The sequence below is a fragment of the Equus asinus genome, chromosome 6, assembly GCF_041296235.1.
Source record: "Equus asinus isolate D_3611 breed Donkey chromosome 6, EquAss-T2T_v2, whole genome shotgun sequence".
Taxonomy (NCBI): domain Eukaryota; kingdom Metazoa; phylum Chordata; class Mammalia; order Perissodactyla; family Equidae; genus Equus; species Equus asinus.
This window is the reverse complement of record NC_091795.1, coordinates 78,515,272-78,539,842: the sequence shown is the minus strand read 5'-3', so window position 1 is coordinate 78,539,842 and position 24,571 is coordinate 78,515,272. Positions and strand designations below refer to the sequence as shown.

Here is a 24,571-nt window from a genome sequence, read left to right as displayed (position 1 = left end):
GCAGGATTTCCTGGCTCCAGCTGGGATCTGGGGCCTCTTGTACGTAATGTCTAAGGAATAAGTGAACCATGAGAGAACCGCCAACAGGAGCTGTGGGCTGTGCTTGACAAATGTTTTTATAGACGATCTGTATGTATGTGCGTGTATGTGGGAAAAGGGGAAAGGACTGGGAGGGCTAGGAAAGATGCTGAGCCCTAGAGAAGTAGGAAGGAAAGAAGGAAAGCTGAAGGGAGAGAGAGAGGGATAAAGAGGAGAAGTTAGGAACAACGAGAGATGGCCCCCGACGTCTTCAGAGTGTGGACTTTGTGAGGATGTCACCTAGAGAATTGCACTAAATCCCCAGCAGTCCTGGGAGCTGGGTTCTGTCAGCGGCTGTCTCTATTTTATGGTGAGGCTGAGGATCTTGTCCAGCCCAGCACATACCCCACAATCCAAGCTTCTTGTGCTCCACTTCAGCCACTCACCTGCACGGCACACTCTAGATGTCGTCAGTCAGAACTGTGACCCAGAAATCTCCCTTAATCAGGTGCCCCTCTCACCATTATCCTAATCCCCACCTGTCCTCCTCAATCAAGCTCCTTGAGATGGTAGCTGTCACTCATTGTCCTGGCTTCCTTAGACCCCAGGTATGGCTGTCATTCTGGGCATTGCCTCCTCCCCATCCTCCAATCATGCTGATTCTACCTCCCAAACACTTCTTGGCCCTACCCCTCCCCTCCATCCATGTTTTCCCTGCCCCGGTTTAGCCCTTTCTGACTCTTGCCTGCGTGACAGCAGCAGCCTTCCCTCTGCTCTCCCTGCCTCCAGGCTTGTTTCTCTCACAATCACACTCCAGCCATCACCTCAGGGAGCTAAAGGCACTTGGGAAGTGAGGTTCTAGCCCCAGGGCCAGGTCCTGCCTTGGCTCCTGCTGGATAGGCCTTGGCCCTGGTGCTCCTTGCGCCAGGAAGGCCCTCTCCTCTTCTTTGTAGACAGCTCCATCACCTGCAAGACTTAACTCCGGCGTCTGTCTTTGTGGAAGCCGTTCATGAGTTCATCCTTTCCCCTGGCCTCTGACAGCAGTGCCTGGTGTAAACCTCCCTTGTAGGCCTCTGCACCTCACACTGAAATGCTTTGTTCTTCCATCCACCACCCCCATTGGCTCGAGCTCCTCTTTGGCAGGGAGTGGATCTTGTTCATCTTTACATACTTTGTGTCAGGCCCAGTGTACTAAATAGGTGCTTACTATGGTCCACTGAGATTTGCAAGGCAGGAGAGGAGCAGTTCTGGACATCAGGACATAGGTACTTGGACAGAGTGACTGCATCACTTCTCCTGTTTTGACAGAGGAAGTGATGAATCCAGGGGAAGGGGAAGCCCAGGAAAGGAGGTGGGAAAGATGGGATTTAGGTGTTGCTCCTGAACCCCCACCCCAGCCTGTGGTCTCCTTCTCTGCAGCCTCTTCTTTCTCTCCCTCTTTCTGGGCCTCTACCTTCATGGTGGTGGGCAACGCAGTAGAGGGTGGGAGATGGGCCCAGGGTAAATGATCAGTTAAGAGTGCGGGTGCTTTCACCTGTACGCTTCCCTGAGGAAGCCCCAGGCAATCAGGGCCCCACCTTGGCATACTGTAGGTGCTTGATAAGTGTGAGCTCCCTTTCCTTCACCTCTCTAACCAGCAGGTAGAAGTCAGCTGGAGCAATAATAGAGCCAGGCCTTGGGCAGCAGCCAGACAGCACTAGCTGAGTGCCCACACTCATCAAGGAATAGATGGACTCCCTAAGAAATGCTCCCAACCTTTCTGTTTCCAAGAACGTTTTTCGCACGTCCTCTAGTGTGTCCCATATTTATCTCACTAGATTAGCTGCACTTACTAAATAAGAATCAGTTAATATGGAGAAAATGTCTTCCAGAGAAAGGGCACTTGACTTAATATGGATAGTCCCACTTGGGGACATTTTGATGGGGTCTGAAAAGCAAGTCATTAAATGGTCTGCTTCTTTGATTACTAAGCTATGTGACCAGTAGACATTATTGCCCAAGCCCTGGGCCTCACCCAAGGTCAAGGGTAAGGTGAGGGTCAGGAATATCTGTTATAGCCTTTATTGGGTTAAAAAACAAGGACTCGACAACAACAACAACAATAAAAAACCCAAACTAATGTTTTTCCATTTTGCTTCTCCCATTTTGATATGGTGCTATCTCAGGCCAGTTCAACACAGTCTCATAGATCAAAATGTCCCCATTACCAATTTGGACACTTCAAAGTATCCTGCTTTAACATAAAAATGGCTCCTCGTGTATGTTTTCAGTGAGTATTCACCAGGCAACGCTGGGGTCTGTGAGCTAGTCTCAATATTCCAAAGAGAGAAATGGAGACAGTTCTCCTATTTGGGCTGGGATTATATCAATGCAGTGTGGCAATATTCATGGAGGTCAGAAACCCGGCTAGACTTAGATATGGCTGTGATTAATTTAAAAAATGGGAAAATGAATTAATTATTATTTAATAAGTGCAGTTTGGCAGGCAAAATCTTTCACACCCTGGGGCCCATTTGAAGAAGTCAGAAAAAAAGCACTTTGAAGCAGAGAAGTTAAGTACTACTGTCTGTGGGATCAATCTGTTCCTGGAATGCCGTCTGGCTGCTGCCTGCCGCCTGCCACTGTCGTTGCTCTAGCCCCACAGGCCAGGGAGCAGGCAGCACGTGCAGCGTTGTGTGAGGCACTTGTATATGATCTTCACAACCCGCTGAGCTGGTGTTAGTAACCCCCCAACCCCCTTTACAGATGGGAAAACAGAGTCTCAAGAAATTACATAACCTGCCCGAGTTTAGAAGTGAGTCTGATCCACACTGTCTCAGGGGAATGCAGCCCAATAGGACCTCCAAACGTGGTACCTCCTGTTTATCAATCTTTCTGAGAGAGACAGCAAGGGACTTCTAGCCAGGCTGGCTTGGGAGTTGCCCTGAGCAGGGATAGGACAATGGGTCTTGTTGGGGATTACTGTTGACATCGCTGTCTGCCTTACAGCTCCTCTGCTTTCTTCTTCACGTTGTTTTTGTGTATGGGCATCTGCACCCAGGGCTTGGCTGACCACTATCCCTTCGGGTGGTGGGGCCTCCCCTCCCAGGCTCTCATTTCCAGATGATCCTGGGGTGGGTGGTGCCTGATTCCTATGCCTACCCCACTTCCCATTCCTCCTGTCCCCTGCATGACTCTCAGAATCCAGGTGTGAGTTTCAGTGGAAAGAACACACAGACTTTGATCCAGAGGGCCCTGGGTTCAAATTCCAGCTCTGTCACTGATTGATTGGCCTTAGATTTGTTGCTAAGCTTCTCTGACTCCAGTTTCCTCATATGGAAACAAGGGACTATTAATAATAACAATAATAACGACATCTGCCTCACTGCTGAAAGGAGGAGAATTACCCGGTGGGTCCTCAGCAAACATTCATCCCCTTCTCTCTGGGACAGTGGATCAGTGGATGGCCCAGACAGGAAGGGAGGCCTGACCCGCTCAGTGTGGCGGGGCCAGGGGTGCTGGTGTCTTCAGCCATTTACTGGGGATGTGTGGGATCTACAACAGCTAATCTGATTGCAGCCAAACCTTGTTACTCCATTCCTGCCTAGAATGTCACTTAAAAAGCACTTAGGGCTGTCCCTGAAATGCGAAGCGTGTTTACACTGAGGTCCCAGGGGTGAGGCTGCGCAGAAAACAGGGCAGCTGGAGAGGCCCCTTTCCTTCCCAGGAGGCTGAGGATGTGCTGGGGGCTGGGGACTGCAGGAAGGGAAGGAGAGCTCACTCCCCACTGTGTTCAGCCTCTGGGGGGCGTTCACACCAACATCATAATTATGATGCTTACTGTTTAAACAGCCTGGCTGCGTTCAGTGGAAGGAGCCGCAGGGAGGCTGCATCTCAGAAGTCTGGGGTTGGAGGCGATTTCTGGACTGTGTGACATGGGGAGGCTCCTGATTCTCTGGGCTTCAGTTTCCTCATTTGTCAAATGAGGATTGCAGCACTGGCCTTGCCTATGCCATCGAGCTGTGTGAGGACTATAGTCAAGGGTTTGACGGAACTCGACGGTTCTCAGGGGCTGCATCAGCAGCATCGGGGAACTTGTTAGAAATTCATGTTCTTGGACCCTACTCCAGACCTACAAAACCAGATGCTCTGCGAGTGGGGCCAGCAATCTGTGTTCCAACCAGCCCCTCACTCATTCCAATGCCTTCTCAAGGTTGAGAAGCACTGGTATAAGCCTTGCCATTAGCTTTGCTTAGCTACGTGGCCTGGAAGAGTTGGGCCTCCTCTAGCCTGGCCTTGCTCTAGCAGAATACTACAGGGTTGGGGTTGGGTATGGGAGAAGAGTTCGAGAATAGTTGCTTTACTTGCTCACAATGAACGCTCAGGAAAGGAGGCTCAAACATAAGAATATCACTTTTTACATGCATCATACTTCTGTTTCCCAAACATTTTTACATGCCCTGCCTCATTTGAACAGCATCAAGTAATACTCAAAGAACAGCCCACCATAACTATAATTATTAATAATAAAGACAAAGAGTGTTCTGAAGCTATCTCATGTATGCATATCATCTCCACAAATAGTCCGTGGGCTCCTTGAGGACGGAGAACACATCTTCCTTTGTTGCCATATTTCATTACCCAAAATCTCCGCATTACCAGCCCTTATATCCCACTATGAGCCAGAGTCTGTGGCCTCTGAGCCTTGGCGTGCTGGGTACCCTGGGGGCATGCACCCACAGGCAGGACCCTAGTCCTCTTCAGGAGGGTTGGATCTGCCCCTTGGCCTCCCCCTCCCCCATACGCACCTGTAGGTGTCGGTGGCTGGCACCTTCCAGGTCTGGATGCCCTTCAGGGGGCCCTCGCTCCCCACCACCACGCTCAGGTTGGAGTTCCGGTAGGCGTTGTTGCACTGGGCCTGCGTGGGGCCGTGGGGCCCGCTGGCCCCGCACGTGGTAAAGAGCCAGTGAACTGCAGCACAAGAGGAAAGGCAGTCACTCTCTTGGCCTGGATGTCCCTCCTTCCAGATTCTCCCTGGGCTGCCTCTGAGCCGTCCGCCCCATGGCCCCAAACCCACATTCCAAGACGGCAAGATCGGGGCAAGAAATACTGAACAGTCATTAAAACTGGAAACTTCTGTCGAAGATCTACTATGCACTGGGCCCTGGGGCAGATATGAGGGGAGAGTACAGATGGAGTAGACTTGGATCCTGGCTGTAAGAAGCTTACAGCCTGCTAAGGGAGACCAACAGGGATGCAACCGGCCACGATGCAGGGCAGTAAAAAAAGCCCTAGGATGGCCCGGCTAATACTGCACTGTGAGAGTTCTGAGGAGGGAGAGATGACCCCCTTCAGGTGAGACAGACATGGGCAGCAACTGGGTCCTCTCCTGCTTTCTCACTGAGTCCAGCACAGTGCTGGACAAAGAAGAGGCACTCCATCTGAGCTACTGTGACTGCATCTAACCTGCTCGCAAGGTCTGACATCTGCATACAGGATCCTCTTAGCTTGGAGAAGATCAAAAGAGTAACCCGGACGCAGAGTCAGCTCCGTGACCCTCCGGTGGCCCGGGGACCCAGGACAGTGTGGGAACATGAAGTCTTGTACTCTTGGCTAGTGTCTTTGTCTACCTGTCAGGCCCTCAAAAGGGCTCAGCCTCTGTATTCAGCAGCATTAGGGGATCAAAATGCAATGAAAGCAATTTTCAGGCTCTCAGTGTAACAGAGAGTGTAAAAAATGGGGAAGCAGGGCACATTCGTCTTTGGTGCATGCCACCACTTCCTGGTGCTCTGTCCTCACCTGGAGGACCCAACGTCCTTAGGTGGTCTTCAAAGGGTGCCTCAGGAACACTCAGCACACTCCACCCCTCCACCACCACTGGGCCATTTCCTTTCAAACTTTCTGTCTTTGAGCTGGGCTAGACCTTGGGGAGTTGTCTGATTTCATGCTGGCCAGAATTCTAATAGTTTTACAATCTATAAAAACTTTGAGAAAATGTTCTTGATAAGTTACTTTTACTTAAGGTACAAAAATCTCATTATACGGTTGCAGAAATTATTTCTCTTTAAAGAGATTAAGTCAAATTCTACCTACAGAAAATTATGGAGAAATTAATTTGGGTGTACATAGCTTTATTCACTAAAATATTGAAGCAAACATTTTTTGAAAACTTTCAACTAATTTAGTGATGCAAATATGAAAGATCGTTGAGTTGCTAATTATAAGCAATCAGACTGAAATTATGCTAGGCAGTTTGATAATCTGAAAACTGGGCCAGTTGTGATGGGCTTTTGTGACACTTCCCTGGCCCCGAGGCCAGGAGACTGAAGTTCTAATTGGGGTTCCAACACACATGGCTACTCAACACGGAGTACTCAACTCTTTTCTCAGCTTTATTTTTTCCAAATGAAGATGTTGATTTCTATTTGGTTTCTGAAGGTCATTTCAAAGGCAAGAAGATGATGAATCCATTCGTCTTTGGTGTGAATGGCTGACTGTTAATTTTCTGATCTATGTATTATAAAGAGTTAACCCGTTAATTTAAAGGACTAACTGTAGTGAAGGCATCGTAGCAGAGCTCTCTTGGCCTGTTGCCCTTTTACCCTCCCCAGTGCCCGAATCACATGTGTGGGCTGTGCCAGAGGGATGAAGTGGAAAGGACACAGGCTTTGAAGTCAGCCAGAACACCAGGGAGTGGGGGCAGCTTCATCACATGTTGGTTGTGGGACCTTGATAGAGTTCCTTCGTCTATAAAAAGGGTTGGATTAGCATGAGTATTAAAGGAAGCACAGGGTATGAATGGTCACTGTAAAGTCCAAAACTCTAAAAATATGAGTGTGTCAATGACTCCTGCTTACACCCAAGATGTGCTGTTCCTGACAATGGGAAATGTGGCCAGGGGAGTTTTTATCAAATAGGTCCCTTGCCAGCAGAACCTATAAATTTAAACTTGGTGAGTTGGGGATGAGGATGGGGACAAGGAAAAAAAGAAGAGCTCAGAAAGGGAGTTGAAAAATCTACTCCTTCCATGATCTTGAGCTCCTTGAAGCCTATTCTGCAGATCCTGTCTGTGCCTGCAGCAAAGAGCCTGGGTTTGGGGGCAGCCTCGTCAATCTGGCGCAGAAGCATGGTAGTTCATTTACTTACTTCAGTCCTGGAAATGAAGGAAAAAAAATACATGTACACACACACACATGCACACATATTTTTCTCAAGAATGTGCTGAGGAAGAAAGCTGACTGTATGGGCTTTGCACCCTCACTGAACATCCTACCTTCAGCCTAGGTTAACATTGCTCTGAGGGTTCTCAGACATTCCCAGAGATGCTGGGCTTCTACTTCTTGGCCAGGTGGGGCATTTGGTGAGGTAGGAAGAGGAGCATGAGCTTTGGATCCAGATGGGTCAACCTTTCTCTTCCTGGATTTTGCCCCTGACTAGCCGTGAGACCTCAGGTAAGTTATATAGCCTCTCTGAGCCTCAGTTTCTTAATCTGAACAAATGAAGATAATAATACCTACTACTTAGACTTTCTGCAAGAATTAAATGATGACCTAAGAAAAGTGCTTAGAATAATACTTGGCATTAGAGATGCATAATGAATATAGTTTAGAAAGTGTGTAACTTCCTGTTCAATTTCTCACTCTCGGAAGCAGAGATACCCAATCTCAAGATTTATGTTCTTCATTTCATAAAGGAGGGACTCTAGGGCTGTTTTTTAATAAAGGGACTAGTGTTTTCCCAACTCAGTGGACATATATTAGTCTCAGGTGGTTTCTACACACAAAATTTGGTTTTTATTTTCAACAATTTCTGATGGAAAGTCCAGAGAGGGAATTCTTTCTGAAGTGGATTCCGTGGGAACAGAGGATTTGCCATCCCAGGTCAGACCCACGATTCATTCAGCCAGAATTCTGTTGCTCCCAGCAGCCTTCAAGGCATAGTGGTCCTCCCTGTTCCCTCGGATGGCGTTGACCCTCATAAATCTGCTCAGAGTTGTTTGGAATCAATTTATGTGTCCAGCCAGCACCACCTCTCAGGGGTAGGGGTTTCTGAGTTTATTGCCCATTGTGCAAAGGCTGTCTTGCCTCTTATGTGTGTGGGATTGTCTTGCTCGAACTTCATCCCATTGTTTTCCTTTGTTCTTTCTGTCTGGAATCTCATAGATATCACAGAACGTCACAGCAAGCTGGGACCTTGGAGATCATTGAATTGGGTGTTTCCCAAATCACCTGAGGACTTTTAAAAAATACAGATTTCAGGGCTTGGAGCTTCAGATTCAATAGATCCTAGGTTGGGGTGAGGGTGGAGGCAATACTTGCATCATGTAAAAACCTTCCCAGATGAATCAACCAAATTTGTGAACTAGTCCCACCTACTTCACTATCCAGATGGAGAGAAAACATTCTAGAGAATGGAAGTGACTTTTCTGAGTAAGTCAGCATTGAAGAAGAAACCAAAACTGGGGGTTCCTCCTTCTCTGTCCAAGGATCCTTCGGTGGTGATCAAACCCTTCCCAACTTTCTGCCCTGAAGACTTCTAGACTTTTCAAGTTGTCCCTACATGAGTTCCTGATCCCCGTGTCCTTCTCAGGACCTTCTTTAATGCAAGAATCTGCTTTTCTGAGTTGAGGTCACCAGAACTGTGGGTTCCTGTGGCTTTGTATAAGGGGACAATGGCTCTTCTGCCTTATTGCTAGTGTGTCTCTGAAGGGACACTGTCTAACACAGTGTTGGCCTCCCTCAGCTGAACCTGGGTTGAGGCTTGCTGGGAACAGATTATAATAATTTCCAGATCCTTACCTGAGAGGTGAGCTATTGCTCTGTGCCTGGAATTGCTCTGGGCCTAGGAGGGCCCCACAGGAGGCCCCTGGAACAGGGAACCCTGGGAGCAGGAAGGGTTTGGCAGGTACTTCAGGCAGCGTAGGCATGAGATCAGTTCTAAGCTAAGGCAGATAGAGTTAGAACCTACCATTTGCAGAAGTGTCTGGGGGTAGAAGGCATTGGGTACAACTTTGTAGATAAAGCAGTCAGGTTCAACACCTGAGAGGCAAGAGAATTAGTGACAGTGGTTCCAGAGGGCAGGAGAAGCCAAGAGGAGATTTGATCCCCAGGTAGAAGCTATTTGTTTCCTGACTTGTCTTACGCCTCCTTCTGGGTGTGGGCAGCCCTGAACCTTAGACACCTGAGAGGTAAATTCTACCCACAAAGGGGGCAACCTCTCAATATTTATTGTGCACCTAATACAAGCCAGACACTGCGTTTTTACATATGTATTAAGTGTCTTCACACTTGCTTCTCACTCCTGAAGGTACCCCCTTTATAAACCAGCAAATTCAAGTTTAGAGAAGCTAAGTGAGTAGCTTGCAGCGCAGAGTGGATAACTGGTCAAGCCAGGAATTAAACGTAGATCTTCTGAGCCGAAGCTCAAGGCTTGAAAATGTGCCAGGATCACCAGGAAATCCTCATGGAAACTTTCTGCGAGTCTGGGTTTTTTTCTTCTAAATCCTTGAGCCTAGGGCTCATTTACAGCCAGGACAGACCATACCAAGGTGGCTCAGAGTCTGGGCAGGCCACCGTGAGGAACAGGTGAAGGCCTGGTCAGGGTACTGTGGTAGGTGGACCCTCAGCCCCGAAAGCCCCACAGTGGTACCAATAGTAGTTTAGCCTATCAGAGAGTGGGCTTTAGGGGGTCACAGGCACAAGCCAGGGAAAGCAGGTGCTCAGCTTCAGGATCTGGTCCCCAGAGAGGCCATGGGGAGCCAGGAAGTGTCAAATGGGAAGTCCAATAACTGGAATGTTTACAAGGTCAGGAAGCAGAGATATAAGAGAAAGGGATTGGGTCATCGGTAACAAGGCAAACGCTTGGTTTCTGAAGAGAAGATCAAGGTCACAGTGAGACCAGTAGAGAGGTAGGCTTGATGCTAAACTGCCAATCTGAGAGTACAAGGGTCCTTATATTTCCCCGTGGAGAGTCTACACTGGTCCCCGAGGCTCTGTGGAGCTGTAGGAGGATCAAATGTCCTTCAAGGAGGAACCTGGATTGGAGGCAGGGGAGGGAGGAAGCCTGGCTCTTTCCTCCTCTCTTACTTAAGAAATGATTGCATTAAAACTCATTTATGAAAGAAAAAATATAAGAGAACTACTTTCTCTTGTTCTTATACCATACACTGGAAACCTAGTTTAATACTCATTCACATCTAAATTGTATAAAGAACCCCCAAACATCAAAATACTGATTGCTTATAGGCATCTGAGTGAAGAAAAATCCATTAAGCCGTGGGTTTCATTTTAAGTATATTGCAGCACCCTCCAAGAAGAAACAAATCAATTAGTAATACACAGCACAATGCTAAAAAAAAATAGGCTAGACAGCGATTGTACTGGTTTTATTACTGTTGCTAAGCCATCTCATCTGCTCAATTGAATGCAAAGAAATAAAGCGTGATACAAAGGAAAATAAGTTCTCAACTATCACTATTAATCACAATAATAAGGATCTGCCTCACGCTGAAGGCCTGTGTGGTTATACCACAGAAAAGACTCAATGGCTTATGTGAATCTTTTGTACATTTTGATTCTGATCCATGGAATTGAATTTTATCTATATATATTGAATGAGCTGAACTTTGTGGAAGCTGTGGGATATTGAACCATTTTGATGGCCATCATGGATCCCATTAAAAAAATCACGATCAAAATCCAAGTAAACATAATCATTCCATCCATAGATGTATATAACGCCATTCTTTATTACAAATTGGAAAAAGTAACTTTTTTTGAGTACATGATGAAAATTAACAAATTGTTCTCCTTATTAAGGTGAAATGAAAATAATATAATAATGTAGCCATTGTGAGGTTAAAACATTTCTACCAACTGTTTCGACTCCTTAAAAACAGAGCAGTGTCCCCTAGATATGTGATCAATGTCTGATCATTGCTTTCTTTTTTTGATTTTAGCAGGTGTTGAAGTTTAATGTCTAGGTCCATTTATTTATTGAGAGCTGCAAAATAATGATATTCAAATTATATTACTTTTACTTCTTAGTTGGAATATACAGCATTTATGAAGAGATGTTTCCTCTCATCTACTATTGGTTACCCAGTGGTATAGTTCATATAGGAAAGGCAGGATAAATGCTCAATTCTTTCTCCTTATTTACAGTTTTCAAGATAATGACTTGGTTCTCTATCATCCTCTGAAGTTGACCAATTAGTTCTTCTTATGTTATGAATCCATGAATTTAAATATATTTTTGAGTTTTAACTAATCAAAATTATTATGCTTTATAAGCTCAAATTGTCACATTTTTGGTCAGTGATAGCTTCCTGAGTTGTTTTGCTTCCGTGCTATCTGGTGTGATGAAATGTTCCTTCCCCACACCTGGACTCAGACATTTTCTCAAAAGCCTTTTCTTTTAGTGGAAAAAGGTATTTTAATTACACAATCTAGGTGCTATAGACACATTGCTACTGGCTTGTGGATAGTTTCTAGGCTTCTTTAGTGGACAGAGCTAGGAAATATATATGTATGGGTATATATGTATTTCAGTACAAACATACATATATATATGAAATACACACAGGTATATGACAAAATACCTCATGAGCTCACATTGATACTTCAAATTCAGGACTACAGGGTTTTTAATTTAACCTCTTCTATATTACATCTGTATTTCTTTTTCCACAAATCCTTGATAATCTTGGTTCTCAAGAACACAGGTGATAATAGAATTAGAATATTCTGTAATTATTTATTTACTTTTTATCCTTCATTATATACACAATAGTATCAGAGTAACAACACTACTACCATACGATCATCAATATAAAAACTGAGATCTGTTAAAAATTTTTTTTGGTATATGTGCTCTCCATTTTCCTGTAATTCATTGAAGTTGAACTCTATCTGCACTGTTGGGGCATACTGCCATTACATATGACTCTCTTTCCTATTTAGTCCTTAGTTAGTCTTACTTCTGTAAGTATTATATGTTTAGTGCTCTTATCAGACATGTTTATGTATCTCTAGTCATTTTGATTGTCTGAAACTTGTTTTCAACTAGATTCCTTAGGAAAGTCTCACGGGAGCAATATTGCTTGAGTTCTTGGATGTTGATAATATTTTTTTCCCTTGAGTATATTAAATATGTTACTCCATTTTCTTCTGGTATAAAGTATTACTGTCAAAAACTCTGACGATAATCTAAATTACGTTCTCTAATAAATAATTTGCTGTTTTTGCTTAGGTGCCTAAAGTTTTTTTTTTTTTCTTTAAGGTTCAGCAATTTTACTAGAGTATCCTTTGGCATTGCTCACCTTGGGTCAACATTCTCAGATTCACAGTGTGCTCTTCCATAAGTAGTTTCAATCAGAAAAATTTTCTTGAATTACAGCTTTCAGTATCTGTTTTGTTCCTCTTTGGTTTTCTTCCTCAGGCGCTCCTCTTATCTAGATGTTTGATCTTCTTTGCCTATCTTTGATGTATGTCATCTTTAAAAAAATTTTCTCTTTTCACCTTGTATTTCTTGTAAGGCATTAACTATTGTGTTTATTAGTTCATGTTCTTTTTAATTTAGTCTTCATTTCTGAAATTATTTTTTCCTTTTATTTCATATTATTTTCTGAGTTCTACCGCTTAGTTTTTGATCTTTTGTTATACTGATTCATGTTATTTTTCATGTCTTGTATCATTGTTTTACTGTCTTTTAGCTCACTTTGAGATAGAATGCTACAATTTTGATCTATTCTGAGCACACCTTTTTGGTATGTTTTCATTTTTCTGGGGTGTTAATTCTGTCCTCTATGCTCTTCTTAAAATTCTTATTGTAATTTTGGATGGGATTTGATTTTAATACTTCTCCATTATGCATTTTTATATGAAATTAGCTTTCTAGAAGTTTTAGGGCTCAGGAGCTTTCTAATTTCACAGGGCTCCCTCTACACATTTTTCCATATGGTGTTTAAAAAAAAGTCAGTTTGCGTTCTGATGTTTCTGGCTCTGTTTGTTTCCCCAACTTTTATCAGGACACCCTCTTATTTTGTCTCTATGATTCCTGTCCTACTCAATATTGATTTCACTCCCAGAAGTTTCTTCTCAGTGTGGGCCCTTCCCTGGAAAGGAGGCACGGTGGCCAGGCTGCTCCACTCCCTCGGGTCACCTGTGGGCCCCTGGCACTCACACGCTACTGGATTGGGCAAGACTCCCCAGTTAGCTATTCTCAGCTTGGCCTTCTGTCATTTCTAGCAAACAGCTGCCAGCTCTTTTAGGGTTCTTCTGTTCTCAGGTTTGGAAGACAGCCTGACACGTTCCTCTTCTTTCTCTTGTTCAGATGCTGACGCTATGCAGATCTTGTGGCTGTTGGTGGTCTGCCTCCAATACTTGTATTTTGGGGTTTGAGGGGAATATCTTATCAAAAATTTTGTTGTAAATGTCACGGGTTTTCAGTTTTGATACACGGTTGCTTGGTTTTTAGATTTAGAGAGGTCAAAAAAACTATGCTGCTACCGCCATCACTGCCACCTTCCCAGAATCCTTCAAAAATTTTTCAATGTAGGTATCACTTGAGGTCATTTGCTGTGATCAGCCCCTTTGTACCATCTATCTGGTCAGGTCCCTCACCTGTATTTCTACTCCCAGAGCTGCAGGGTTTTCAGATTTCATGTCAGGGACATCTCCAATGACCATTGCCTAGAACCTGCTGTTACACTATGTTTTGCCTTTTTTTTTTGATACTGCCCCTAAATATAATTTAACTTTTTCTTGATAATGCCACCCAGACTTAACAAGTTGTTTAGGGCTATTTCACCTTTCATTAAATGGCCCCAGAGATATATATATATATATATATATTTTTTTTTTTGGTGAGGAAGATTGGCCCTGAGCTAACATCTATTGTCAATCTTCCCCTTTTTGCTTCAGGACGACTGTCACTGAGCTAACATCTATGCCAATCTTCCTCTGTTTTGTATGTGGGACATCTCCACAGCATGGCTTGATGAGCAGTGTGTACGTCTGCACCTGGGATCCAAACCTGTGAACCCTGGGCCACCAAGCATGGCACGTGAACTTAACCGCTACACGATCAGTCCGGCCCCAGAAGTATTTTACATGGATTCACTTTCTTCTCTCTCTACTGTCAGGTGCACTTTCTTAGTACGTCAGCATGTCCTCCTGTGTTTAATCTTATTTTATGTCCAGTGTTGGGTGAGTGTGTGAGAATGGCCCTAGGCTTCTCTGTGCATCAGGCCGAGGGGCAGCTAAATGCAGGAAGACTTTATTTCACAGTTTGGTAATGTATCTCTATTTTGGTACTCATATTTGCTGGATGGCGGAAGGTACTGGAATACCTTATATAAAAGGATGTTACTATGATTCCGAATGAACAGGGCTGGGAATCTTTAGGCCTTCAATTTCAGTGTGCTTAATTACGGTACATTTATGTAACACCTCTATTCTCCAGTAAGTTTAGCTCCGTAAATGTGACATTGGTAGATAGGCAAAGGGGAAGAATTGTTACTTTTATCTCATAAGATGTGCAACATGTAGAAAAGTTAAACAATTGGCCTGTGATCACAGAACAAACTTGAGGCTAAGTGAGGAGGCGCATGTCACATTTACTCTTTCTACAGTACAGTTTCAGTTGATGAATTTTTCCTTGTTCTAATTTGTTTCTCAGACTGAATTTGTATACATGCATACGCTCACCCACCCACACACCCACACACACCCACATACCCTGTTCATTCATGCAAAGCTTTCTGGTCATTTCTCTCTTGTTCTTTTTTTTTTTTTTAAAGTCATTTTATTGTAGAGTGATTCTTTTTTTGTTGTTTGTTAAATATTGGCACCTGAGCTAACATCTGTTGACAATATTCTTCTTTTTTTTATTCTTCTCCCTAAAGCCCCCCAGTCCATAGTGGTATATTATAGTTATAGATCCTTCTGGCTCTGCTATGTGGGACGCCGCCTCAGTGTGGCCTGATGAGCAGTGCTAAGTCCACGCTCAGGATCCAATCTGGTGACACCCTAGACCACCAAAGTGGAGCATGTGAGCTTAACCACTTGGCCACGGGGCCGGCCCCTCTGGTTCCTTTCGATGATGAGAAGTTAGGAGGTAGTAACAATAAAATTATAACACCAGCCCTGTCTTTTGTGCTCTTTTTATTTTACATCTTTTCTCCTTTGCCCCTCGCACAGTTCCTCTAGACAGGCAGGATGCCTGATAAAGCTGCCGTCTCCCTGGGAACAAAGACCAGAGGCGCACGTCCCTCTCTGCTGGGAGGCAGACACCCTTTGCTGAGAGGAACCTCCAAGTGGACCAGGTTCCCATCAACAGGGCAGCAAGTCAGGGCTGTGGAGATAAAAGCTGCTTTCAGGCCTGAATTACCCTAAACAGCTCTGACACCCCGCAATCAGAGGCTCCTGTGACGGCTGCTGTGCTGTGTTCTCAGCCATCCTCTGCTCCCTGAGGGAAAGTTAGTAACACGCGAGAGAAGAGAAAGGTCACGGGAAAAACACTATCCTGAAAGCAGAGCTGCAAAAATTAAGTTAAGGGAGGCCTCGGGGCTAATTTAGTTATTTCCAGTTGGCTCCAGGCCAGAGTTGTGTTAATAAAGTATTTGATATTGAGATGGGTGCTGTGGACTCACCCATCTAGTGGTTACACATAATGGATTTGGTTTTGAGGCTTAAGTGGGAAATGGTGGTGGTTCAATACCAGCCTTGCCACACTCAGGCCCAAAGTGCCACTGATTTCTGCTGTCATCTGCTCTCGTCTGCAGACTAGGGAGAGAAACCCTTGCTCTGGTGCTCAGTCATAGGGGTTATGTTATTAGGACTTGCTGCCTCCTGTTGTAAGGTTCACTGGTTCCTGAGAGGGAGGCAACAGTGTGGGAGGCCAGAACCCCTCACTGCTTTATTCTTAGTAGTTCTTGCTATTGTTTGGTTGGAAGTCATGAAGGGTGAAATCCTTAAAAGGCCCTTGGGACTGTAACACCTCTGACAGATGGGCAGATGGAGGTACAGGCAGCCCAACTGGCCAAGTGATCTGGGACTAGAAAGAACAAATGTCCTGACACGTAGGTCTGGGTTCTGGACCCTCTAAGATAAACTGGAGAAGAGGGACACATGAGAAGGTGGGAAATCCAAATGTCAAGGGCAGAAACAAAAGTAGTTGGGGAGCAAGTAGGACCAAACCATGGATCAAGAAGAGAAGACAAAGTATATAAGCCTAAAGGACTAGAGACAAGAAGGCAAGAGACACTTCTCTCTTATTCCTGCCTGCAGTGCAGCCATGGTGGCTGCAGATGTAGCAGCCATCAGGCAACAAGCAGAAGAAAAGGCTGAGATCTCAGACATGTGAGTCTTGACATCATCAGTCATTGAACTAACGACAGTAGTCATGTATAGGGCCACTGAACTAACATCATCAGTCATCTAGAAGATGATTTTTCTTACGGCACTGGATGCTTTCTTGGGCTCCCAGCCATTGGCTGGGTCCTACTTCAATCTGAATGGAGCCTCCTAGAATTAAGATATTCCACTTGCAATGAAAACACCACTGACCAGAGACTTCTGCCGCTATCCCTCAAACAGCAATGCCAGCCTGGATTGGGACCAGGTTTCCAATGCTTCTTTAGACACTGTTCGTGGCCTTCAGTCTGCTTTCCTTGGTGGAGAGCCAGGCATCTGGGTCACTCCCCTGGCCCAGCCTGCTCTCCTTTCTTCACCCACCCTCTGCTGTGACTCCACACACTTTGTTTCGTGGTCAAGGCCGTTAGAGCTTATGAGAGTTGTAGCTATGTTGTGGAGGGCCTTGGAGGTCTCCCCAGGCCACACAAGCTTAAGAGTGAAAAGTAGGATCTTAATATTAGTAATGAATAGTATTATCCTGGTTTTTCTCTGATGCACACTTGAAGGAACCTAAAGTTTTCTCCCTCAACACCCCATCATTATAGCATACGTGCTCTGTCACTATCATCTCTGTCCCCTTAAATTGCTTTATTGTTCACAACACATCACTATCTGAAACTATATCATCTGTACACTTGTTTGTTGTCTGGCCTGTTGTCACTAGCATGTAAACTCTACAGGAGTGGGGCTTAGTCGATTTTGTTCACTGCTTCGTCTCTATGACCTAAAACAGTGCCCATCACAAAGAAGGTGGTTAATAAACCATTGTTTAACAAAAAACAAAACAAAACAAAACAAAACAGAAAGAAGAGAATAGGCCAACACCAGCCCTCAAAGCCACTTGAGTGGTCAGAAGGGGAAGCTCATGTGTGCTGGGGTGCCTGAGTGTGGCTCAGTGGGAGCATCTTTGGCCCTTCAGAGTTCTGGCATTAGAATTAGAGCAATATAGGATGGAGTGAACCAGAAGAGTTCCGGCAGGATACATGTATCTTTATGGAAAGGTATTTTGTCTCTTACCCGTGACTGCACAGAAGAAACGGGGTAGGCTCCCGAGGAGCTGGCATATATCTTCACACACTCATTCGCACACACACCAGCACACACTCATACTTGCACACCCACACTCACGTAACAAGTGTAGGGAGCCCTTCAGTCTTTAAGAAAATGCTCAAGTCCTACTCCTTAGTAGTGCGAACACTCCACTGACCCAATGGTTGATGGAACCCACCAGCTAATAGACTGAATGGACTGGCTAGTAGGATCAAATTCATAAAGCTGGTTGAGGGAAAAGAAATAGTCTTCTTTATCAGGGAGCTATTCTGAAGCTTGGGGAGTTTTCCTGATTCTCAGTTAGGCTGCGGACAAGCCCAAGCTATGCCTTAGTGTCCTTACTGCTTCACTTTAATCGTGGAACAGGATCACTCAATCTGTCAGTCACTTAATAAATAATAATTAAATGAATAAAATGTGCTCTCACATTATTATAACGTCACTGTCAAAATTCACTACAAAAACCAAATCAGGCCTCTCAGATCCGGTCACCTTGAATTTGTTTGAAAACATGTTCCTGGAGAAAGTTCTGAGGTCTCCTTTATTTCTGAGATCTCGACAAGCTTTAAAAGACTAAAATCTCTCTTTCAATTTATATTGATGAGTGGGTCTTTTGGGGCAATTCTCTATGCCCCCAAACAATTCGTTTATTTCCTCCAAGTGGAGTTCAAGGGTTTTACCTACAAATTGATGATCAATTTGCTTGGGGGACTTGACAGACCAAGAGGACCCAAAATACTGCCCCTCCTTAACATACTAGCTTTAAGTGGTCAAAAATAGGAAACTGCTTGAAACTTTTGCAAAAAAATTTGAGGAAAACTATACCCAGAACACACACTTACGTGTATATACAAAAGAGTGCACAGCTCATAGGTTGGGGAGAAGGAGGATTATGAATACACTGAACATTTATAGAAGGCAACATATGAGGGAGGAGCAAATTGGCCCAATCGTTTTGGTTATATATTTTAATAACAATGTTAATAACAATATCATAACATCATTTTATATTAGTATATTCTCTTGTACCTTTCAAAGCCTGTTGGAAATTATTTCATTTGCTCACTACAATAGCCAGCTCTGAGAAAGAACTGTGGCAGGTAATTGTTATCCCTACTTTATGGATGAAGAAAAAACTGGGATCCAGAATGCTTGACTCTCCTGAAGATGCACAGCTAGAACCTTGGTCTCCAGGATCCTTTGCTGATCCACTTACCATCTTACTATGGACTGGCACTCAGTAGGTACTTTGTGAATATTTAAGTGTCTGTGCAATGTTGAACAGATAGGCTTGAGATTGCTGCCAGGAATTCTGCCCATCAGAATCCACAATGAACTCTCAAAGCTTCCTGGTGATTGGTTGATCTCTAGCATACAAAAGCCACTACAGGTAGGGTCTAAGGTGGTCCCCAATGATCTCCACCTCCTGGTAGTCACACCCTTGCTTAACCCCCTCCCTTTGAGTATGGGTGAGACCTGTGAATTGCTTCTAACCAATAGAATATGGCAAAGGTGAGGGGGTGTCATTTTCATGGTTATGTTACATAAGATTGTAACTTCCATCTTGCTAGCACTCTCTCTCTCTCTTCCTCCCTCTCTCTCTTCACTGGCTTCTCCAGGAACCGCCAACAACCATGTGAGCTAGGGAGTGATTCCTTTCCCAGTCAAACTTTCAAATGAGACTTCAGCTCTGGAAAACACCTTGATCACAACCTTACGAGAAACTGAAGCAGAGGACCCAACTGAGCTGTGCCTGCTTTCTTAACCCACAGAAACAGATATAACAAATGTGTGTTGTACAATTTAAGCCACTATGTTTATGGTAGTTCGTTACAAAGCAATAGATAACCATCCAGCCGCCCTAAAGATCTCCCAGCAGTCAATACTGTCTTTGGCCTCCTCATCTTTTGTGTAAACACCCAGTGTGGAGGGTGCTGGCTGGGCTGAGTTCTTCCCTGTGCCTTCTCTCTCCTTCTTGACTCAGTGATGGTCAAGGCAATTCCACTTCTTGTCCCTTTTCCTCTTGTCAGTAGAGGGGCAAGCAGGGGGGACCCCCTTTTGTTATCTATAGTTAGCATTTCAGCCTTTCTCCTCCTAATTCCTCTGTCTAGCTCTGGGTTTAGATGAATTAAAAAAATAATAACATTTCTTTGTCCAGGACCACTGAAGCTTTGCTGCAACAAGCAGAGAGCCGAATAGGCTCTGAGGGGATGCAGGGTTGTTTTGTAGGTAGAAGCAGCAAGTCTGGGAGAAGGATGGTAATTAAAAGTGGTCTTCCCAAACGACACACACTTAATGCACTTGCACCGATGGAGGGGCATTTTGCATTCTGCTGGTCTTGGAGCTAAATGGTCTTAATCAAGGCGTGCTGAGCCCAGAGTTCCTGGATCATTTATTGTCTCCCGCTTATGTAACCTTTCACTGAAACAAATGGCAAAAAACAATATGTTACTTTTGGAGAGGCAATGAGTCTTCTCCACTGCTGAGCGGAGCCACAGTGCGCCGTTAAGGCATTTTATCTGTAGCTTTGCCATAATTCCAACTACCAGTGTTAGACCAGAGGTTCGTGAGGTGTTTTTGAGTGAATCAGAGCTGGATGACGCTATTCTATTTGTTCAGTGGGGCCTAGGGTTGGGAAGTTCTGAAGTAACACTACTGAGTTCCTGCTTTCTCAAAGGACACTAGATTTTTTTTCATAAATGATGATCAGTTCAGTCTAATTTGCAATGCACCAATCTTGGATGAAGACCTTCTCACCATCCAGGGCAAGATGAAGTCAGAGCTGTGGAGTAGGGGGACCTGTCCTAATTCCAGATGTGATCAGAATTGGAAATTGGAAAGGGAACCAGAGTCCCTCTTGTGCTGGGACAACAGTGGCTTCCTATTAGGTTTCGTGGACCCAGCTTTGGGGGGTGCATTTTCAAGAGCGGCACTTTGGTCCCTTGCCAGCTGCAGGCCCCGAGGCACCCGCACGGTGCCTGGCACAGAGCAGGCACCCAGCACATACTTGTTAAATTGAACTTAGCTCTATATGATTTGTTTTTCTAGGATTGGGATCCAGGGAATTGTGAAAACATTTACTAAAAAGCAATGATGTTTTCTGCATGGAATGATGAGTTGAATCTCCTGAGAGGAGAGCAGACAGGCCAGGCTGGATGCAGCAGGAGCCTCTCCCTGGCCACAGTCAATAGCTGGGCAGTGGTGGGGTTAGAGCGGGAAGAATTTGGAGTGAGCCAGCCTGAGTGGGAACCCTGACCCTGCACCGATTGGTGGGCAAGTCACATAAGCCTCTGATTCTGTTTCCTCAATTCTAAAGCAGGGAAAACAGCGCGGGCTCAAGTAGCTCACTGTGCGTCAAGCACCTCTCTAAGCCCTTGACACATATTGAGTCATGTGATTCTTTCATCAAACCTATGAGATGTAAGCATGAAGAATAGAAACACCATTTTTTTGATGTGAGGAAACAAAGGCACAGAAAGGAGAAAGCAGTCATTCAAAGGAAGTGGCATAGCTGGGACCTGAGCACAGGTAGTCTGTGCTCTTAAAAACTATGCCATATCGCTTCTTGATAGTGATGCCTATCCTGGGTGAGGGGAGTCTGCAAGGATCAAACGAGAGACACTGAATGTGCTTAGTAACTGTAGACCGGTGTGCAGACGACAGGAGGCAGCCTGCAAATGGTGGAACATACACCCAGGAAGCCCTGTTGCTGGTGGGCGCTCTGCCTGGGGAGCAGGGCCTCCTACGCAGCCTTCAGTTCCACCCCGTCATCGTCACCAGATCCCTGTGGAAGTGCTTTCTCTCCCTTGGCAACCAAGCTGCCTGCAGGCCTCGACGTTGTTGCTTACCTCTTGGGGATGCTAGCTGGCTCTCCCGCGCGCAAGTCTCTTGCACTGGAAGAGACTTGTTAATGTCAGTAATGGGGATCATGAATCACGCATTAGTTCCACACCACCTCTCTTTCTGGAGCACAGCCATGCTAGCTCCCAGAGAAGGGAGACATACCCAAATGAAGAGTGACATTCTAATTGGGAGAGCGCCGAACCTGCTGCAGTGACTGGGGGCCCAGGAGTCTTGTTAAGGCTGGTGCTTCATGTGTCATCGCTAGCTCACTTGCTATAAATAGGTGATAATCTAAAATTAGTAGAATAAGAGAGAACACGCAGCACTTGGTTAAATAGCAGGCCAGCTGAACGGGGACATGGCCAGTGCCCAAAGGGGTTCCAAGGATTGTATCTATGGCCCCGTGCCTGCTCAACTCTTAAAGAGTTGCTCCCCTCAGTTGAATGGGCGCTGAGAGAAACAACCTCCATGTGCACCACTGAAGGCTGGGGTGCATTCAGGGATGCCAGTTAGCTGCAATTATCAGCTTTCTTACGCGTGTGTGGGTGCATGGTGTGCCTGGTGCGCTGTTTTGAATATTAGTGAAGATGCATATGTGCTCTGTTTAAGTGAAGACTGACACTAGAAAAGAGTTTTTCAGAGAAAAGAGAGTCCTCTAGAAGACTTATTCAACAGTGGGATTCCTTTAAGGTTTCTTGATCACAACTTTGCCCTTCCAAATGTGATCTGGCTTAGAAAACTTTATTTTTTATGTGATTTCTAAAGAAACATATTCTTTAGCCTTTTACACAAGTTGTATAACTTAGGGCAAGTTACTTCACCTCTGTGGGCCTTGGTTTCCTTGTCTGTAAAAGGGGGATAATATTACAACACCAACAAATGAGATAATTCTTCTGAAAGAGCCCAGCACAATGCCTGGCACTCAGCAACACTCAGTGACTAATGGTTATTATTGCTGTGTAAAGAGGCAACAACATAACACAAGGCTTTTGGTGTCTGAGAGATGAAGCCTTAAAAGGATGCTGTGTGGGGGGCCGGCCCTGTGGCTGCGTGGTTAGGTTCGCACGCTCTGCTTTGGTGGCCCAGGGTTTCACCAGTTTGGATCCTGGATGTGGACATGGCACCACTCATCAAACCATGCTGAGGCGGCATCCCACATGCCACAACTGGAAGGACCCAAAACTAAAAATATACAATGACGTACCAGGGGGGGTTTGGGGAGAAAAAGGAAAAACAAAGTCTTTAAAAAAAAAAAAAAAAAAAGGATGCTGTGTGGCTCTGAGCTGCCTCTCACCTTCCCAAGGCCCAGGCTTATTGATATTGAAGAGGTCAGGCTGCAGCCTGGGGTCCCTAAACTTTGTTTTGAATCAGGCTTTCCTTGAGAGTTTGTTAAAAATGCAGAGTTTGACCTCTCATTCCCAGACATTTGGATTCCACAGGTCTGCTGGGCCCAGGAATCTGCATTTTTAATGAGTAGCACTTGCAGGTCCCCCCTCCCCTAACCAGGTGACCAGAAGCAGATGATATGAGGACATACTTGGAGAAACCCTGGTGCCTGATCTAGGTGCCTGACAGGCAACCTGCTCGATCTGTGCTCACAAAGTCCCAGATTCTGTCCCCGGGGGCTTCTGGGGAAAGCTGTTAGTGACACAATGAATAAGAGTCTAATCTGAGACCACTGGAGTAAGCAGGGCTCCCTGGCTCTCCTATCCTCACTTGTTTCCTGTCTCTTAATGCCTTTGGGGACTCCTGCCTCCAAAACTGGCACATAGTAAAGAGTTATGTGATCCCAGGTTCCTCTCTGCCCCCAACCTGCCATGAGGTGGTCTGCAATGCCAACAGGTGATAAGATGACAGGACTTTTTGGAACTGGATTAGGATACATTTATTTATTTAGGAACTGGGTGAATCCTCACTATTGGGCCTACAGGGCCTGAGCACAGAAGGCTTTCATGGAGACAAAGACCCCCAGTGAGTGTGAAGAAAGGTTCTGAGTGAGGGGGGCCGGGCCCTGCGAAGCCTGCCTCCCAACAATGCCGTCATCCCCAGAAGGGCGTGCTTGGAACATAATGGCTCTAGCTACAAATTCTATTAACTCTAATAGTTGTTCTGTGGTGAATGGATAATGCATTTAGCTGAAATAGACCCAATCAATTTATATGAAACACATAAAACTTTCCCATGGAATTGGCATCTGTTCTTGAATCATAGGAGTGCGTGTGGAAATGGACAGTCAGTCACCCTTACTTCTGGGCACATTAGCTGTGCTATGGGTTAATTAGAGAGATGGGCCAAATAAAGCTCTGGCTCCCTTATGCCATATCCCTTCAGCACTTAGGACCATGAAGCTGGGATGGAGAGGCACCTGGAGACTGTCTACTTCAAACCTTGACTTTTAAAAATAGCAATTTTTCCATCCTTGTCTGTGTTCATGTTAGCTCCTCTCACACGAGCTCCATACAGGGGATGCAAGATATAGAGGACCTGTCCCAGGACCACAGCTTGCTAGTGTAGGCCAGCAAGGGCTGTGCACAGGGGTTCTGACTCCTGGTCCAGTGCTCTTTTCGTGAGCCTATGCATTTTTCATTGTCCTCCACTCTTTGGCAAGAGATGTGTACTCAGAAAACAGCAAACCAACTGTCACCAACCAACTCAGAGGCAAGACTGTGGTTTGATGCCAGGGCCCCTTGAGTTGCAGACACTGTGGCTTGGGCCCAAGGTTTGGATTGGTCCTTAGGTAAACTGAGCTGATTCCCTTGCACTCTACTTACACATGTGGGTGTAGGAGAAGGGGAGAGGGGTAAGGAAACTGAGGCAGGGCACTGGGACCTGGGGGTCCTGCCTGCCCTTACCTGGGCTGTTAGAGACTGAAAGGGTGGCAGAGCCTGCTTACACATCCTCATGTCTAACGTTCACTGCTGCCAGAGAGAGAGACAGAAAGAGAGAGAGAGAGAAAGAGAAAAAGAGAGAGAGAGTAGGAGAGAGAGAGAAAGGAGAGGCAGAGAGAGAGAGAGGGGGAGAGAGAGGGGAATAGAGCTCTGCAGTCCCGTGATTGCATTATCCCAACCATGTGGTTAGCGTAATTGTATGTGCAAAGCTGACAAATGTAATTTCCCCAGACTTAATACTTGCCCCATTTTCTCTCTTAGTATCTTCATATGATTAGCTTAAGTGACTCAGAGCCTTCCGAGAATGCTTCCTGAAGCACCTGGATAGGCGTCTCCCTGCCTGGATGCTCCAGGGGCTCAGCTCTGCCCTGTGGGCTG

General features: G+C 45.3%; 1 protein-coding gene across 1 annotated transcript in view; it reads right to left on the bottom strand.

Moving 5' to 3' along the window:
- ALK (ALK receptor tyrosine kinase) overlaps nt 1–24,571 on the bottom strand; it is a 662,750-nt gene that overhangs the window by 50,027 nt on the left and 588,152 nt on the right. The window contains exon 12 of the mRNA XM_070512354.1: nt 4,806–4,968. Coding sequence (XP_070368455.1) covers nt 4,806–4,968 — 163 coding nt within the window. The remainder of the gene's footprint in view (nt 1–4,805; nt 4,969–24,571) is intronic.